The 20,459-nt window shown below is 29.4% G+C and overlaps 1 protein-coding gene across 2 annotated transcripts; it reads left to right on the top strand.

Annotated features, from left to right (window-relative positions):
• Positions 1-882: 882 nt before the first annotated feature.
• Positions 883-4,931, top strand: LOC112279669 (putative peptide/nitrate transporter At3g43790). 2 transcript variants are annotated; one of them, XM_024514314.3, is made up of 8 exons: positions 883-1,262; positions 1,482-1,530; positions 1,650-1,724; positions 1,859-1,933; positions 2,365-2,522; positions 3,059-3,296; positions 3,577-3,925; positions 4,017-4,931. In XM_024514314.3, the coding sequence occupies exons 1-8, from the start codon at positions 1,102-1,104 to the stop codon at positions 4,601-4,603; spliced, it is 1,692 nt and encodes a 563-aa protein (XP_024370082.1). In that variant the 5' UTR covers positions 883-1,101; the 3' UTR covers positions 4,604-4,931. The 2 variants fall into 2 exon arrangements, with proteins under 2 accessions (XP_024370082.1, XP_024370083.1); XM_024514315.3 differs by having other exon boundaries at positions 884-1,262; positions 3,601-3,925.
• The last annotated feature ends 15,528 nt before the right edge of the window (positions 4,932-20,459 follow it).

Genomic DNA, 20,459 nt, shown 5'->3' with positions numbered 1-20,459 from the left:
AGTGAATTGAGCTTCTGCCACATAGTAGCAACTGTGGAACAGTTAGTAAATTAGCCGAGAAACTTATGTCTAATACATTTGCTAATGAAAATGCAAGCATTTGCATGCTTTTCATCCCATGCGTTAATGATCTCTTGATCATCTAGAGTCTCTGTCGTTTGATTGATGTTAGGTCGCTTGTCTAGGCCTTGTACAATGTGGAGCACTTTCTTTGCTGCGAACACTATCTCCATATGATACTTCAAAACGAAAAATTGTGTGCCGTCCAAAATTTTAACTGAAATTTTGTCATTCTTGTCCATATTGAAAAGAAATGTATGTGATAATGTACAAATGAATCTATGGAGAAAGTAGTAACAGAAAGTAATAACAGAATAGGAAAGAAGTTTGCTGAAGAAAGTAAAAACTAGTTGAACTAGAATATTCAAACTATTGTGAACTAGTTACTATTGTGAACTGGAGAGACATCCTAGTTGAAGATTGGGGCGATATTGAATAAGAAAATAAAGTAAGAAATAGAAAAAGAAATAGAAAATGAAGAATATGTTTTGCAGCGTATTAGTTGGGACGGACTCATAACCTATTTGTATTGTTATATTATCATACACATAAAATGTAATAGAGCAATAGATCTTTATTCCACTATATCCAATTTTCTTGTATTCAGAATAGACTCTCTAGTTATCACACAGTCAAGTAATCGACTCTTGTATAGACACACTCTTGTATAGACACACTCTTTAATCTGATTCTCTACAAACTACCTACAATGTTCCAGTGAGTCTCGTTAAGTAGTAATGCTCAAAGAACCATTCATTCAATGAATGTAGAATATTTCTGGATGTTTCATCCAACAATGATTTTAGAAATATTTTGAGTGGCTCGCGGATTAAGGTGCAAACCTTACGCTGATTTTCCTGGTTAGGCGCTGATTGAATTGTGGTGTTGACAGTTCGAGCAGTTGCATGCATGGAGATTAATCCGATGAGGCGATGTCGATGAGGGTTTGTGATCGAAATTTCGATGCCAAGGTTTCTCTGTGAATGACAGGTGCAATTTAAGCGTGTGGAGATATTTAAGAAAGAAGGCGAGTCGAGAGCAATGGGAAATGATGTGGAACGCTGCTGCGACGGCGATCAGACTCCGCCTATTATCATGAAACCCCTGAATGTCTATGCTGATGATACGGCATGCTCCCCCACCTACAGCGTCGTTGCAGCGGATCCTACCCCGCTGCCGCGACGGCAGCTATACTTCATTTGGTATCTGTTTTCAAATCCTACGATACGCTGATTCAATGTATCTAGTTCGATGCATGGGAGTAGCACAACTTAGACCGGTCCTAGTAAGTGTGATTAATTCAGATTGATGCAATATCATCCAGCGGCTGTGGATTCTGGGGGTGCACTTGTCCATTTTGTCCATTTTGTGCACCAAACCATTCTAACCCGCTTCTGACATCTGGTCGCGGTTTTGAACAGGCTTATTCATGCGAGTCAAGGATTTCAAACCACAATGCTGTTTCCCATGGTAAGTGGCCAATTTTGTCATTACTAAAATTTGAAACGGTTTGCTACTCCGCTTGCATGCGAAACTCTGTAAATATATTTTTTGTTTTGAATTTCCTTCTGTGTCTTTTTTTGGTACAGTTGGTATTTATGGTGGAGAAATATGGGGACACGGGTGTCGATGAGAGGGCCATAGGTTGGCGTGCCGGAATTTTAGTAAGAAAGAATTGTCCCCCTTTACCATATTCTTTTTACTTGGTCAGATTTGGACGAGGAGTTTCGACTTTTCATTGAAATGGCTAATTATTCCCTGATTTTGGGTTTGTGCGATTTGCTCTGGTCATGGACAGGCATCGCTGTTTCCCATGGCACAATTTTGCACTTCCATGATGTGGGGCGTCATTTCTGATAAGACGGGCAGGAAGGTGAATCATATTTACGCACGAACAGCTAGATTTAATTGCCAGTGAGATAAGAGTGTTGATTGATGGGCTCTGAGCTCATCTCCTACAGTCTGTCACTAATTAGGGTTGCTCATGTTTCATTTAAGTGACGAGCGTAATGGAAAGCGTATTTCAGTTCCGAAATGTTCTTAATGCTCTGGTAACAGTTGCTCATATTACGGTATAGTACATTAAAGAAGTAGTCACATACTGTTAACTTGAACGTTTAGAATAGGAATCCTTAACTTACAAGTCAACTCAGTTATCAGATAGAAGATACTGTCAAGGGTAAGTCCTTACATTCTTTAATCCGTGAAGAGGTTGGTTTCAGAGTTGGAGTTTGAATACTAAAACCAGCCCATTGTGAAAACATAGACGTGTTCGTTTGATGTGGGGGTGTGGAGTAATTGCAGCCGTGGCTGGCCTTTGGATGCTCCGTCAGTGCGGTGTCGGCTCTTCTCTTGGGTGTTTGTACGACGTACAAAGGTGCCTGCTATCTTCGATTTTTTGGTGGACTGCTCAATGGAACTCTTACAATAACGAAATCAGCGCTTGCCGATCTTTGCGACGGGTACACCACTCCCATATTTCGAACTCCTTTCTCCTGTAGGTTCTACTGTATGTGTTAAGCAAAGGTCGTCACAATTTACACAGAGAATGCCAGCACAGATGATTCGTTGAGGGAATTCAGACTGGAACTTAAATCCAGGACGATTGGGTCTCTATCTTTCAGAAACCATTTCATGGTGCATATTTATTTTATTCCATTAACTAAATATATAGACACTCACACAGGCATACTCAATTCAAATATTTAATAATAATTTCTAATATGCAATGAAAAAATATATTATTCTGCAACAGTGTAGAAAGTACAAAAACTGATGGATCAAATGCAAAAGAATCTTCGTAGAGCCCGAAGTAATAAGGGCAAGGAATATTAACGTGTTCACTTTGGATACAAGAGGGGCAGAAGAATAATAATTTTTGGGAGGATACGAGTTTCGTTACCGTACTACAGAACCACTGTGAATCAGGCAATTATGTGCTTCCGACAAAGTATCGCAGTTTGTGGGTTGATGGAAGCCACATGGTCACCTTCTGCAGAACAAACCAAGCGAAAGGATTTGGAATTTTGAACCTTGCTTGGGGCATTGGTTCGGTCACCGGACCTGTCATCTCAGGACTCTTGGCGCAGCCCTGTGTGCAGTACAGGATGAAACACTGTCTTCCGATTCTGGAGGTTCACCCATTTCTGCTTCCTTGCGTTGGTGCTGCTGTTTTCTCCATAACCGGTGTTATCGCATCATTATCTTTCAAAGAGACCAACCCCAAGCAGTACCGGGTAAGTGTTCCACCAACTTTCCACTCCATTTTTGTACTGCAAGTCTCAATGGTGCACCAACATGATCTTCAGCAAAAAAAAAAATCAAACAAGTACTAGAGCAGTGGCTTGACCTTGCAATGACAGAGGAAATTTCAGAATATTAAAATACCATTAATCAGAGCGCAAATAACCTTCACCTTTTAATAAATACACGCATATCATTTTCAGAATAGATTCTAGCTTTGGTGTGGGTTGTGAGTTGATTCAGGAGTTCTGATCAATGTTAGTACTACCTCAGCCAATGAACAGCCTTTTCACCCAGGCATCCTACAACAAAATCTCCGATCTAGCCCACGCAGAGGATCAGCAGAGGCAGTCACAAGAAGGTGAAAGTGCACATGAGGAAAGCAAAGGAGGGGTACTGGCAAATAAAAGCTGCAAACAGAAGCTCATCGTTGTCATATCTACCGATGAACTCTCCTCACTAAAGCGAATGACAGAATCGAAGGCGTGCCGAAGTGAAGAATGTGGGAGTAGTACTCGCAAGAAGGAGCATGGCCAGCATACTTGGTTTTCATGGATTGACCGGAACGTGTTACTAGCATCTCTCTGCTACGCCATGACAGGCCTGGTCTTCATTATCACTGGTAATGTTCCCGTCGATCACTACATCTTAAGGAAACTGTGACGTCTTTCATTAGCACTGATTGCACAATCTTACGTGTTAATTGGTTGCAGATGAGCTGTTTCCAATGTTTGGAGCAGCATCAAAGTCAGTTGGTGGTCTCAACTTCTCCTCATCAGCGTTGGGCCTAATTCTGGGAGAGGGGGGAGTGGTGCTTTGCCTCTACACTCTCCTCCTTTACCCGAAAGTCTCCCGCCGTTTAGGCCCTCTTAAGTGCTTTCGATTGGGGATCCTCTCCACTATTCCCATCTGGATTTGTTTTCCAATGAGTTCGTTGTTGAATAATGCCCCGTTCCTCCAATGGTGCCTTTTATTGTTCTGCACGGCAGCCCGGAGCATATCTGCTTGCACCGCTTTCACAGGCTCCCTGATCCTGGTCAGCAACTCAGCGACACCAGAGAACATGGGTGCTGTGACAGGTTTGAGCCACAGTTTCTGCAGCTTCTTCCGAGCTAATGGACCTGCGATTGGTGGCCTTGTGTGGTCGTATTCATCGGGGAAAACTTTTTTTTTGCACCAGTTCCTAGCATGGAATTTTGTGGTGATGTTGTCCGCATTGACATACGGCTTGTCATTTTACCTTCCATCCACACTGATAAAGCCCAAGTGTGAGCCCTTCAGGGTCGACGAGAACATGTAACATCCTCGTTTGCTTAGTTTTATTGACACAGTTTTCAACTAGTCCTCGTTCTACTGTTGTAATTCCATGCATTTTAACAGGATCGCTCTTTCTCATGGTCGAGTCTGCATGTGCACCTTCCAAAAACTGATTCAAACAGTGGGAGTGCTTGATCATGAAACATGAAAATCCTAAAAGTGCATACCAGGTTCCAAATCATTAACGGATTACACTAATTGATCTTTGCAGTTCCCTGCACTGATTAGGTAGATCACAAGCTCCATTCTAGTGCCTTACACCGAGAGGAACAATTGTTTACTTCAGAAGTGGAATGCAAAACGTTGAGTAATTACAAGCTTTCACTCAAGACAACACTAGGGAAAGAGTCTGACAGAGAATGTCCTTATGACTTCTTTTTTTTCTTTTTTTCTTTTTTTTTCATTAATTAAAAATCTTGGCACATATATTGTTAATCTGTCCATTGGAAGAGATAGTGAGAATTAATAACCTGTCTTATGTCTTAACTAGCAAAAACTTGTGTTGGGCACTGCAATCTTTGACATATTTATCTCTTCCCTTATTCATCCATGTTCCTTGGTTTCCATGTTCCTTCTTTCCTTTCCATATCTCTAGTTCTCATGTTCCCTCTTTCTTTGGTTTTCATGTTTCCATGTTTGTAAGCTAGTAAAAATTTGTGCCATTAGGCACAGCAAATTCTATCACATCCATCCATTTCCTTGTTCATTCATACTTCTTTATTCTTTAGGTTCCTTGCATTTCTAAAATTCTTTTGTTCACAAGCCAGTAAAGAACTAATTTATCTCTTTATATTATACCCAAGTCATGTTATATAATAGATATTTTTGCTATTAATTGAAAATAATAATATTTTATTAGTAAATTTTATATAATATATGTATCTAATTGATTTTCAAAAATTATATATATATATATATATATATTAAGGTCATTATTTAGGATTCTAATTCTTCATGAAAAAAAATTAATATTTTTTTTTATGATATTTTTTTATCATTTAAGAATTATTCAACTATTAAGAAAAATACGATTTTAAATTTTGATTTATTTTTGAATTTTTTCTTTTTTTTATAAATTTTTAAAATATTTTATAAAAATTTGTGTATATAACTTATTGAATAGATTTTTTATTACAATTATTATTTTTTAAGAAAAAATTTTAAATTATATTAGGGATATGACTATAATTATGTAAATTATATACACAATTCTATTACTAAAAGAATATAAAGTTTTTATAGAAAAGATGTTCTAAAAAAATACTCTAAATTCTAATAAAATTATAATTACATTTTTTAAAGTAATTGTGCTTCATCTTTTGCAATATATAAGCATCTTTCAAAATAAAGAAGATTGTTCTTGAATTCAAACTTAGAAGTGTGATATTTAAAAGAATTATTCTTAATATTATATATATAAATATTTTAAGATATATTTTATTATATTTAATTATATATATATATATATATTAGTTGAAGATTGATTTAGCTTCAAAAAAAATATTTATTGATCAAAAGCTACATTTCTTTCTTTTGGTGTAAAATAAATAAGTCTTAAAGGATATTTGATAAATCTTGTTATTTTTTTGGCCATCCTTGAAATGAATTCAGAATTGCAAGAATTTTTTGTCATGGCATGAGTCATCAAATCAACTCACTAGTTATTTTAGAATAAAAAAATGCATTTAGAATGCTTAAAATCACAATTTATAGTGAGTAGTGTAGAAATCCTTTGACAAATTGAAAATTAAAATGTTAGTTACAAAAATGGAGTCTTAATAAGTCTTGGAGGCAATTATCTTAGTGGTTTTGTTAAGAATAAGAACTTGATGAAAGCATATAAGCAAGTGAGACTCTCTTAAAAAAAAATAGAAATATAACACATATCTTAACTTGCAAGGCAAATTTTCTATATAGGTACCATATAATAAGCTTGTTTCACAAGATACCAATACATGTGATACATGAATAGCTTGTTGACCAAATTTTTAACCTACCAATGAACTACAAATATATGTAAAGTCAAAACAGTGTCTAAGAAGCTTCTAAAAAAAATATTATGAAATTAATCTATTTTTACTTAATTCTATCTATTCATATTACCTAGGTAATAATTATAATAGGTATATATCCATGATATTATCTCCCCTTCTAGAAACGAGTTCCATGAGGAATAGTGATCATATGTTGAGGAAGTTTAAGTTATGGCAAATTTTATTTGGTATGTATTCTGATCTTTGTTTCTTTCAAAGATAGTTGATAGGTCTTCTTAGCCATTGATAATATCCCATTTCAAGGCGGAAAGACTATCCTATGATTTGTAATACCATTGTTGAAACCTTTGTAACTTCCTTCAAACAAAACATTTGCAATTATCACATCCTTCAAGACAACGTAATATCATCAAGTGTCGTGTCTACCTCCAATAAAATCACCAAACATTGAGAGTCTTTTTTCATGTTGTGATACCAAACACGTTATATCTCGTTATTTGTTCAAAGAAGAATATGTTATTTTTGAAGATCTTCATTCCTATTACGTTGTCTTAAAGGATGTGATAATTACAATGTCTCATCTCATAAGTTAGTAAATGATGGCTCTTAAGTTGAATCCACCAGTTATTGATTCTCCATATCTTTAATGCCTCAATTACACAAACTATATATAAAAATAGAAGGTAGAATGTAATCTTTCTTAAATTGTGTTTTTTTTATAACAATGATTTGCTATCCTTCATCTTAGTTTTGATGGATGTCATTATTGAAAAATCTCCATTATTTTTGCTGCATTTGGAAGATTCTTTGCTAGCTTCTATGTACGTTCATTAATATCATATCCATGCCAATAGATAAAATATTTCAACTTACTTTGGCACCACCTTGAATCTAAAATTTCTTCTACTTCAAACTCTTCATTACCGTCTACTTCTATATGAAGATGTGGGATTTATCTTTTTTTTAGTATGTTCATAATCTTTTATGGTTTAAAAAAAGACATGTAGAATATAGGATAGATTTTTATTGACATTAGTAGATGTAATTGATAAGCAACTGGATTAATTTGTCTATAAATAAAAAAAAAGATCAAAGCCTGCAGTAGTCCAACTTGTCACAAAGATGAATAGTCTTAATATTACGACAAAATAACCATATCTTGTCACCTACATTGCATTGTGATTGTTCTTTTTGATAGGCATTAGAGTTGATTTATTATCATTTTTGAGCTTCCTTAAATTGTACCTTCATTGTTGCATGTAGCTTTAACAAATGATTTGAAAAAACTTTTGCCATATGATTATTAACTTTTGAAAAGTCAAAAATATCAAATTATCAATAGCAACCATAATTGATAAAGAAAGAAGTTTATTATGTAGAAGAATGCATCATATTATTGTAAAAAAAAACTCTACCAATGACACGAAGATTATTCAATTGTCTTGTTCATAATTAATAGTACACTTTAAGTATTACTCTAAAACTTGATTTATGTACTCCGTTTATTCATTAATTTGATGATGAAAGGCCAAAGAAAGCTTTGTATCTATCTTTAGAATCTTAAAAAAGATTTTATCATAGACATACAATTAAAGAAGGTTTGAGAAGATTTTAGGAGGTTCTAGAAGATTCTAAGAAGATTCTTGTAGATTTTAGAAGTTTCTAGTAGGTTCCAAAAGGTTCTAATAGATTCTAAGAAGATTCCAAAAGGTTCCAATAGATTTTAAGAAAATTCTAAAAGATCATAGGAGATCCTAAAAGATTCTAAGAGGCTTTAGATGATTCAAAAAGTTGCTAAAGAAGGATCTTGGGCTTGCTTTGTTCTCAAGCATCATAAATTTTTTTCAAGAAGCTTCCTAAGACCTAGTATATTTAGGAATCAAGGTGAAGGGATTCTCAATCTTGACAACTCATTTCTTATAGTCCGGTCAGGATTTTCTTATCTTCTATCTAATTATTCTTCTAAAGTCGAGTTAATTATGTTTCTTGGTCTTGAACCCTTGTCTTATATATAGTGCCTAATAGATTCTCTAAAATCTTGATACAAATAGAATTCCTCTATTTGCTATAATATCTTTTGACAATCCATGATATTGATAGATATTGTCAAAAAAAAGCTTGGTAGTTTTTTCACTTGTGATAGATTTTGTACATGGTACAAAATGTGTCATTTTGGTAAAATGATCTACTATCAAAAATATAGAATTACATGAATCTAACTTGATCAAAAAGTCTACATATCAAACATAAACATAAACTCTAAGAAAAATCAAGTTTATGTGAAATTCAATCTATCAAGGGATTTTGTTTTTTTTTTGGCGACAATAAACTTAAAATAATCAGATTAGAAGAAGATCCAATTATATTAAAAATTATGCAACTATTATAACCATTTATTGCTACATCTATAGGAAGTATTTTATTAGTAATATCTCTAGAAGATAAAGATATTGTACTATAATTACTTATAATATGTAAAAATTAGTTAGAACATATAATATGTTCATAAGTCTTAGTATATTTTAAAATAGTTAATAGATTAATTTAAAGAGAGTAGATATAAGAAAGATTATTTTGAGTTTTATCTATTTTGATTATGGCATTTAAAAAATTATAAGACCTAAATATTTAGTATGAAGCCTTGAGAGGAGATTAAATACTAAAGATGAAAAATCTAAACTAATAAGAGGCTTATTGGGAGGGATGAAAGCAAGGCATGGTCGGATGAAGGTACGGAATGTAGATCTTCATCCCTATTAGTTGAAGGCCATGTCCAATGGGCTTCAAGGAGGCTGCTCGGGGCCTTATTAGGGATTAGGATTTTTTTTTGAATTCATTCGAACTTTAGAAGCTAAGATCAGTAAATTTAGGCTTTTAGATATAATTTAGATACAAATTTTGTATGATTTAGAGTTTTTATGAAGGAGTTATTAGCACTCAAAGTTAAGGTATGAATTTCAAATCTATTGTCACTCTTTGGAGCATAACTTATGCTTTCGGAGAACAATAAGTTTTTACAAAAGAGTTATAAGGTGTTGAAGACAACACATGTAAATAAAAGGCAATAAGTGTATGATTTTTTTCATAGTAATGCTTGGAGCCATATCTTGAGTTTTTGGATGAATTTTAGGCTTGAATCTTTTGAAAAAGATAAATTATTGTGTTAAAAAGCTATACATACAAATATATATATATATATATATATATATATAAACTTGGTCATTCTTATCTCAAGACTTGATTGAGCTATTAGTGATAACAAGGAGCCGAGTGCTTTTTTGAAGCAAATTCTTTCTATTCCAACAACGGATGGCCATCTATGACTTCTATATATATAGATTTAGTTTTTTGTACTAATAATATTCTATGGCTTTTAACAAACTCTTCATTTAACAAGCTAAGGCTCTTAAATCTATTAAGGGAGAGGCTTTGTGATTATTAGGTCTTAAATACACATCTATTATAAAACAAGGAGAGGATTTTGAAGAAACAATAAGATCTTTATTTGTACAAGATTTTAGATGTACAATTCATATTATAGTTGGATAAATTTATTTTTTGATATTTTTTTATCTTTAATAATTATACTCTTTATTTTGTAGTTACGTTGTTTCTTTAGCCATTGTTGAGCAAAGTGCTTAGCTTCTCCACAATATAAACGTAGTCCTTCTTCTTGACAATGAGTTCTTTTTTATTCAGTAAGAAGTTTAAAATGTATTGCATGTCTTCTACTTCCAAATATTTAGATTGAGAGGTTGTTAGTGATGTCATTAAATTGTAATAATGAAGATGTTTTCTTCTATAATTCTTAAATTGAAACTCAAAAAGCCAATTATCACACTTCACAGCAAAGTCTATTGCTTGACTCAATGTCTAAAGATTATGTAAGTTGAACATCAATTTCTTTACCTCATATTATAATCCGTAGAAAAATTGGCTGATAAGGATAGTATCATCCTACTTAACATCACTCGCTAGTTGTCAAAATTATGAAGCATATGATGTCACTAATTGATTGCCTTATTGCAAGATACAAATCTTATTGATTGTAACATGAATTACATCATGTTTTTCATACATAGATTAAAATTTTGTCAAAAAAACCTCCAAATTATCTAATATTAGATCTCAACATTCAAGAAAAGATGAAAATCATAAAAATGCCAAATCTAAAAGAAATATACCAATGAATCTAACTTGTAATCTTGGCATTAGATAGCTTTGAGATTGAAGTTCAATCACAAGTTGTATTTAATTGATAAATCCTTGAAACTTGAATTTTGAACCATCATACTTCTCGGATAAGGCAACTCTAATTTCTCTAATATTGGAAGGATATTCTACTATAAGAAAAGAGATGTGATTTAGTATAGAGGTTGAAGCAACTCCAATCATGTTTGTATCTTCACTTCCTATTATTTTTGTTGCTCTTAGTGGCAATAAACTAAGTTGATGCCTTGCAAGCATCAACTCCCTCAATTGCTCTTACATTTTTGCCATCACATTTTTTATTTTAAGAAGCTCTTCCATGATAACACTTAAAAAAAAATCTATTATTGCTAAAGATAAGCAAAAGAGAGGGCTTAAGAACAAAGAAAATACTAGGAACAATATTAGTTTAGAAGAAGTAATCTGTAACTTCTAATATGCTTATGTCTTATCAAGAGAAAGAGATAATCTACTCTTAATCAAGAAAAGACAAAGCTCTAATATTGTAAGTGCATTCTTATTAATCTGTCAAGGACAAGAATTTGATGAAAGCAAATAAATAAGTGAGACTTTCTCAAAGAAATAGAAATAGAGAAGTACGTATATTAAAAGGAAAATAAGAATGGCTATTGCCAAAAGACAAAGAAATCAGAGACTCTTGAGTCTAAATTAAAAGCAAGAAAAGAATTGACAAGAATGAATAAGACTTCATTCTTCCTCTATATATACTATTTATCTAAGATCTATGTGGCAACATCTTATAAGACCTCCAAAAATGTATTGACTTTTCATGACATGTATGTTAACTTGCAAGGCAAATTTTCTATATGGGTGCAACATAGTAAGCTTATTTTGCAAGCTACCAATATATGTGGCACATGGATAGCTTGTTGACCAAGTTTCTAACCTATCAATCAACTACAAATATATATGAAGTCAAAAAAACATCTAAAAAGTTTTTAAGAAGCTTTTCTAGAAAGATATTATAAAATCAATCTATTTTTACCTAATTCTACCTACTCATATAACCTAGGTAATAATTATATTGGATATATATTTTAGTTGATTTAATATTTTTACTTATTATTGAATATGAAAAATTATTTATTAAGATCAATATTTACATAGGTCTTATATTAAAAATTAATTAATAGTTAAAAGAAGCATGAAAAAGAACTTCATGTCTTATTACTTCGTTATATAGGAAATAGGATTTATAGTTGATTTAAATTAATTTTATTATTATATAATATCCCTAAGATAGAAAATATAGATTTAAATTAGTATTAATATTATAAAAATATTATAGGATTTTTTATAATTTATTTAGAGTTTATTTAGAATTTTTTAGGAATTTTTAGAGTAATTTTCAAGACTTAGATAAAATAAATTTTACCACCTTGGAAGCCATTATGAAGAAATAGAGTAAGATTTGAAGGGCTTCATAGGTTCATGGGCTAATTGGGTGTTTTGAAACACTTTGATGAAGTCAAAAATGCAAAAATATTGGTTTCACTAGTAGAAAATAGGAGGATCAATAGCTAGTATTGTCCTTCTAAGAAGGGAGGTATACAAGTCCTATATGGGTTGTAGCACGTTGAATGTAATAAAGAAGATAAGACTAAGGCCTTGTGGCTTCTTTTAGAGACCCATATATACTACTTGTGAGCCTTTGTAAGGCTCAAACTTTTAATTTCTTAAACAAGTTATCCTTGAAGTAAAAATTATTCACTTAATTTTTTTATTATTTATCTTCTATCTTTAACCTTTCATAACTTTTTTATAGTAACTTAAATTTATATTTTTCTTACACCATTGAAAAGATAAAAAAAATTAACTTTCTAAAACTATATTTTTTACTTTTATTTTATATTTTTGATTAGATAAAAACTCAGTGAACATTCTATAACTAGCTTTGTAGTGTATAATTGCTTGATTGCACTTGTTTCACTTATTCTTATATTGTTCTTCTTTTATTCTTATTCTTGCTACTTTTACTTCATACTACCAATTATAAGAAATTCTTAATTGAAGGTATCATGTGATTTGGGTTGAAGGATGAAATTTATCTTCATATATGGATTTTATAATTGATCTCAATTATTAAAAATTCTCTTTAATAATAAACTATAAAGAGAAATTTTTCATTTTTTCCTATTTGTGATAAGATCACATCCAAAGAAAATTATGATACATTTTTTTCTATAAAAAATACCTTAACAAAATTAATGCACTAAAAGATTGATGTTGTTATAAAAGATGTCTATAAAAATTCAAATATTGCCTTGGTTTCTTTATTCTACTCAAGTTTATCTTTACAAGTCAAATATGTAAATAAAGATATAATTTCAAAAATATTCTTGATTAAAATCAAATAATAATTAATATATATTTTTTTAAATATTAGATGTCTCTTATTTTTTTTAGAATCTTCTAATCCATAATAGTTTGAACTTTCTTAGGATCCATCATAAGGCTATTATTTAAAATAACTTATTCTAAGAAATCAACTTGAATTGTGAAAAATATACTTTTTTCTATCTTGATATACAATCATGTACCTTTAAGTGTTTCTAATACATGATAAGTATAAAAATCATGTTTCTTTGTGTTCTTAGAGTATATTAAAATATTTTCTAAATAAAAAATAATAAAATAATCTAAAAATTATTTTAAAATTATTTATAAAATATTAAAAAAAAAAAATCTATTTATAAGTCCAAAGACATGACATTATATTAAAAATATCAATATTTAGTTTGAAATGTGATCTTTGATTTATCTTATTTTTGAATGTATATTAGGTTATACGCTTATCATATATCTATTTTAATATAATTTTTTGCTTAATTTAATTGATAAAAAATTCTTAAAATTAAATTTAGAGTATATCTATTCTTGATAGTAATCTTATTGAATTCTTAATAATCTATATATATTCATAGTAATTTTTTATTTTTCTTTATAAATAAGATATAAATTTCTATTAGAAATTTTGAATGACATATAAAATCTTGGCTAAATTCTTATTAATATATTCTTTAAATAAAATTAATATTTTTTAAGACAAGCTAGAGATTTGTTCAAATAGTAGTTGAGCTCCTTCTTAAAGATCAATTGAACAATTATAAAGACTATATTTTGAAATAATGTATACGTTTTTAAAAAAAATAAGTCTTGATAATTCTTATCTTGGATTAGAATTCCATTTGAAGTCTTTTCAATATTAAAAATAGATGTGGTATAATAACAAAAAATAATCATATTTTTGTAGTATATATGAAAACTTTTGCACTTACAAATAAAATTTTGATTATATTGGACTTTTGACTTTTTATTTGATTAAAAAATTCTTAATTAATTAATAGAAAAAATCAAGATTATAAAAAATTTAATCTTTATATAGATTATATTTTTTTCAACTACTATCAATTTAAAATGATTAAATTAGAAAAGATCTAATAATATTAAATATTACTAAGCTATTATAAATAATTATTACTAAATTTATAGAAATATTTTTATAAATAATATTTCTAAAAATTTAAAAACAACCATTTGTGACTTTTATATGTATGAGATCAATTTTTTTATACTAAAAATATATTATATTTTTTAAAAAAATTCTTCATCTAAAAAAAGAGATTAGGCTCTTGAATTTAATAAAATAAAGATTTTATTTTTTTGGGGTCCTAAATAAAAATCTAGTATAAAAAAAGATAAGGATTTTGAGGGAAAAAAATTACCTTTATTAGTTGTTGCATAAGATTTCAACTATATAATGCCTATTACAACTAGACAAATTTATTTTTGATATAATTTTTTTAAACATTTATATTTATTATTTTATGGTTGAATTTCTTCTTTGAATTTTTTTTGGATAATATGCTTAGATTTTCTATAATATGAATACAAGACTTCTTAACAATGTCTAGTCTTTTTTGCTCAGTGAGAGATTTAAAATATATTATATCAATTTACATATCTTCTACTTTTAAATAAATTTATTGAAAAGACATTGATATTGCTATTAAATTTTAAAGATATTGAGGTACACTTGTGTGGATTTTAAATCAAAATTAAAAAAACTAATTGTCACATTTTAAAACAAAATAAATGGTTTTACTAAATGTTTGAGAATGAAGTAAGTTTAGCATCAATTTCTTTATTTTATATTGCAATCTATCAAAAAATTGGCTAATAATTATAGCATCATTCTATTTGATATCAATTACAAGTTGTCAAAATTTTATAACATATAGTAATATTAAATGATTCTCTTAAAAAAAAATACAAATCTTATTGGTTGTATCACAAATTGCATAATGTTTTCTATGCATGGATTAGCTAAATAAGTGAGATGTATTTCAAAGAAATATAACTTTAAAAAAAAATGAGAAAATAAGTATATTCAAGAAAAAACTAGAATAGCTATTACTAAAAACATGAAAGCTATAAACTCTTAAAACTGGATTAGAAGCAAGAAAAGAATTAACAAGAAAGATAAAGGCTTCACTCTTATTTCTATATACATTATCTAACCAAAGAATTATGTACATCGTTCTATAAGTCATGAGACATATGTCTAACTTGTAAGGCAAACTTCCAAGAGATGCACCACATGACTAACTTATAAAATAAGTAGTCAATGTGTAAAATATGTAGTCAATTTTTTAACCTATTAATCACCTATAAATACTTAAGAAATCAAATTCATATCTATAAAGCTTTTAAAAAGCTTTATCATAAGATATTATCAAATTTATCTACTTCTATTTTATTCTTATTTTAAAATAAATACTAATATTAATATGTATATCTATAATATTTTTATAAGTATAAAGGAATCAAAAATTAATTTTTCAAAGAAGTTTGATAGAAAAAGGTAATTTTTTTGAAGATTTATATAATAAGTTAAGTTTTAAAAATTACATTCTATTCAATACCTTAATAGAATCACTAAAGATATATAAAAATAATTTTATTTTAAATTAATCTTTTATAATTTTTACTTTTTGTAGAAAAGATTTTAAAACTTTTGTATGATCTTAATTTATTTTTGGGAGTTTTTACAACTAAATTTGAAGAAAGTAATTGAAGAAGGGTAGAAATAACAAAATTTTATTCTTTGCAATTATATGATAGAATAATATATTAAAAAAAAAATTTACTAGAGCTTCAAACAAAAACTTCCAATAAACTTTGTTATATGCTTTAGAAATTGAATTTTTAGAAGAATAGGAGGTTTATTAGAAGATTTAGCCTACTTAAGAATTCCTTGTATAACTAATACATTTTCAAAAATATACTATTTGAAGAAAAAAGAAATTTGTTTTGAATAAAAAACTTCTATAAAAACACCTTAAAATTTCTTTTGAAGCACTTTTTTATATATTTTATATATTTTATTAAATATTATGATAAGTCTCTAATTACTAAGTAGTGACTTATCTTATTTTTTTGTGAAATAAAATAATTTATCTTTTGATAAAATTTTAAAGAAAATATCTTTCAAAAAAAGCTTGATTAATTATTAATATGTAACTTATATTGATTATATTCCAAAATATTATATAGAATTCGATCTTAATGTTGACAAATCTTAAATCAAATCCTAGATAAATCCTAAATCCTAAATAAATGTCTAGACAAATTCTAAATCCAAAACCAAATCCTATACAAATTCTAAACTCTAAACCAAATCCTAAACAAATGCTAAACTTTAAATCAAATCTTAAACAAATCCTAAATTCTAACAAGATAATGTCAGTGATGTACATATATACCCTAGTAAATACCTATATAATTAGATAGAAGTAGATAAAATTAAATAAAAGTAGATTAATTTCATAATATCTTTTAGAGTAGCTTCTTAGAAGCTTCATAGATGTTGCTTTGATTTTACATGTGTTTATAGTTGATTGGTAGGATAAAAACTTGGTCAACAAGTTAATCACATATTGGTAGTTTACAAAACAAGTTAACTATGTGGTATAAGTTAAGATATGTGTCTTGCAAAGTCAATGTGTTTAAGAGGTCTTATAGGACATTGCCACATAGCTCCTAATTAAGAATATACATAGAGGCAAGAGTGAAGCCTTCTTTGTTCTTGTCAATGATTTTTTGGTCCTTAGTCCTATTTCAAGACTTTCTACTCTTCTTATCTTTGGCAATAGCCAATCGAATAACTCATATTTTAGTAATAGGATATATACTTATTAAGTTCATGACAAATCAAAAATCTTTTATGTCAATTAAAAAAAATATATTTATTTAGAATGTACTACCATAGACAGATGAATTGAAAAGAGAAGAATTTTTAGCTATTAGAATTCAACAACTTGAGCAAGGACCAAAAGATGTACAAATAGTATTAGAAAGATTAAAGACAGTAAGGTTATAAAATAAAGAACAATTTAATAAGTGACATCAATTAAGACCTAAAACAAGTAAAAAAGATGATTAGGTTTTGGCCTATGATAGTAGCTTAGACAATCAACATAGTACGGTAAGGAAGTTTTTCAAAAAATGGTTTGAACCATATGTAGTAATAACTATACATAATATTACAACTTATTTATTATAAGAATTAGATGGAAAAACATTAAAAATACCAATTATAAGGAATTAAGTGAAGATATTCAAATAAAGGTAAATAAAGTAAATAGATATATATATATATAAAAGACCTTGTTAAAGACATAAATTTTTTAAGTCAAGAAGATGATTTTGACTTGAATAATAAAAATGATGAAGAAGATTTAAATGATGATATGGAAATATAATAGGAGTCAAATGAAATTTGGATTTTTTGATGCATACTAGAAGATACACAAGTTTAGAAGAGTTGGATGTTGTGTATTAACACAACTATATAGAGAAAAATAAAAATATGGATGTTAGTATAAAAAGCTTAGTAAAAAGTTATAATAAAAAAATTAAAATAAATGATAAAAAGGTAGTAAAAGATTTAGTCTTAATGTATCAAGGAGATGAATCTTTAAGAAAAAAATCCTTAATACACTCTTGTGTCACTCAAAAGAAGTAGAAAGTCATTCAAAGATGATATGGTATTAAATTAGAATAGCTATTGCTAAAATTAAGAAGACTAAAAAGTCTGAAAACAATCGAAAAAAAAAGGTGCATTCTTGTCTCTATATATACTCTTAATTAGGAACTATATAGCGATGTTGTATAGGACCTCCATAATGTGTTGACTTTGCAAAACTCATATCTTAATTTACAAGACAAGTTTTCTATATACATGTGTAGAATATGTAAATAAACTTTGTGGTAAGTTACTCGTTGGATATTGACAATCTTGAGAATTAGACTTATGGTTACGTAGTTTAGTTGGTAACAATAGGTTGTTAGTATAACAAATGGTTAAAAATTCAAAGATTCATAACCTTTGGAATCTGCTCGGCGATGGTCCATCTTTTGGTAGGATAAAGAGGTTGAGAAAAGGGAGATTGAGGCCAGATTGTGAAAGTCGTAAGCCGAGATAAGCTTGATGCTACCTCTTTGTTTTCTTTACTTTTATTATTTTCTTATGAAGAATTGTGATTGAGAGAAGTATTGTTGAAACTGTGATTAGAATATTATAGAATATGACTTTGAATTGACTATTTTGGAGAATATCTGTGACCTTGAGAATTAAAATTATTGAATTGTGTTGTATTAAGAGAAGATATTGAATTTTGTGTGATGAATTGAGAAACTAAATATAATAAATAAGCTGAAGACTAGTAAATGAATATATATATATATATATATATATATATATATATATATATATATATAAACCACAAAGAGAGTAAGTGGGAGATTTACTGATAAGAATATGGAAGTATTGTTGAATTGATATTCATAGAATGGATTATGTGTTGAATTAAGATAGAAGTAGTAAGCCTTGGTGTTTTGTAGTTTGTTAATTAATTTTAGATAGCTCGAGTACAGTCAATTGTCACACTAACAGACCCAATTCATATAACCAATCTTTCCCTCTGTTTGAACCTACCTCTATTAGTTCAATTGCTATGGTATATTGAAGCTTGAATATAATAAGAACAACATTTTGGTGTCGCTGCTGGGGAAATGATAACTATATGAAATATTAGAAATTGATTGTATGAGAGATGGAATTATATATTGAATGAAAACGTGAGAAGAACCAGTTTTAGGATTATAAATATGTGAGTTATAATTCAAGACAATATTGATTTTGTAAAGAAGAATGAAAGATTATGAGTAATAATCATGAAGGAGAGGATTATCAAAGAACTAATCGACAAGCAAAAGAAAGACAGGAGAAATTACGGATAAGAAATCTCCTACGGGAACAACAAAAAGGAATTATAGGTCCAAGTAAAACCAAAGGAAGAAAAATTCAAATTCAAATAGCAAGGAGACTAGTGATAACACCAATGGCCGCGGGAGTGCCAGAAGTATTAATTGTGGTACAAATGAGAGTAGTAGGAGATCGAACTATAAGTATGGCACCATTACTTACTTTTAGTGGTTGGTTGGGTTTTGATCTCAATTACCATATATCTCAATTTTTAACAATCTGTGTAGCTAATAATAGTAGAATTGAAGACATTTGGTTGTTATAATTGCCAACAACTTTAAAAGATATAACTTTTGAATGGTATAATCGGCAACCAATGGATAGATTTCTCAATTGGGAGGCCTTGAGGAATGCCTTCTTAACTCATTTTAGACCAATTGGATTTGAAGATTGGCTTAGAGATAGTTTTATGAATAGCAGGATGTTTGTGGGAGAAGCAATAGAGTCCTATTATGGCCGGGTCGTGGCTATACTTCGTAAATGGTCAAATAATCAAATGCTAGATGGGTTTATATTGTCAATATTAATCAATGGTTTGCATCCACCAGAATTGAAAATGTTTGTAAAAGAGGCTCGATTAGCTACGGTAGAGGCATCATTAGCACAAACAAAGGTGTGGAAAGAATGTCATTATGACCAATTGTTAACAGTGGGGGCCATGATGATTCCAAGTTCATGAAGCCAACAAATACAATCGAGAAATGTGTCAATGGATAATTATCTATAAATGGCTGATTCCAATGTGAAGAATGTTATGTTGCAAAAATCAATTAATGCTACTCCACTTCAAGCAATAGCACCAATAACAATGATACCTTATTTTACATCACTAACCTATCAACAACCAGAGTTGTTCACAAATGCGACTGTTAAAGATCTAAATAAAGCCTTATTATTAAATCTAACAAAGAAGATGGAAGAATTGGTTGTAAATTCGACTAAAGATAAGGAGAAATGATATAAGCCTTCTAATATGAGACCTAATATATGGTATAATAATTGTAAGAGATAAGGTCATTTTGATACAAAATGTCCATCATCCAAACAAACGGATATTCAATGTATATTTTATGGAGGAAAGCACCCTATTCAAAACTGTTGACATTTACAAAACTAACAATAGTTCAATAACCACACGTTAATATAGCCAACTCAATTTATTGTTAATCAAGTAGAGACTGGAAATATGGATGGTTGGAATAGTAATCGCCCAAATTGACCTAATTGTGACTTTGGAAATTTTTAAAATACTAATTATAATCCGGTTTATGGAACAAATATGTAGA

Source organism: Physcomitrium patens, chromosome 3 (genome assembly GCF_059467195.1).
Source record: "Physcomitrium patens ecotype Gransden chromosome 3, ASM5946719v1, whole genome shotgun sequence".
Lineage (NCBI taxonomy): Eukaryota > Viridiplantae > Streptophyta > Bryopsida > Funariales > Funariaceae > Physcomitrium > Physcomitrium patens.
Note: the sequence above shows the minus strand (reverse complement) of the source record. Positions and strands in the feature narration are given on the sequence as shown.

What these genes read in the sequence shown, in the direction of transcription:
- LOC112279669 (XM_024514314.3), top strand. Translation starts at nt 1,102, where the DNA reads ATGGGAAATGATGTGGAACGCTGCTGCGACGGCGATCAGACTCCGCCT. An exon ending in GTTGGCGTGCCGGAATTTTA is followed by an intron (nt 1,725 to 1,858) that starts GTAAGAAAGAAT and finishes GGTCATGGACAG; the next exon opens with GCATCGCTGTTTCCCATGGC. An exon ending in CTTGCCGATCTTTGCGACGG is followed by an intron (nt 2,523 to 3,058) that starts GTACACCACTCC and finishes CACCTTCTGCAG; the next exon opens with AACAAACCAAGCGAAAGGAT.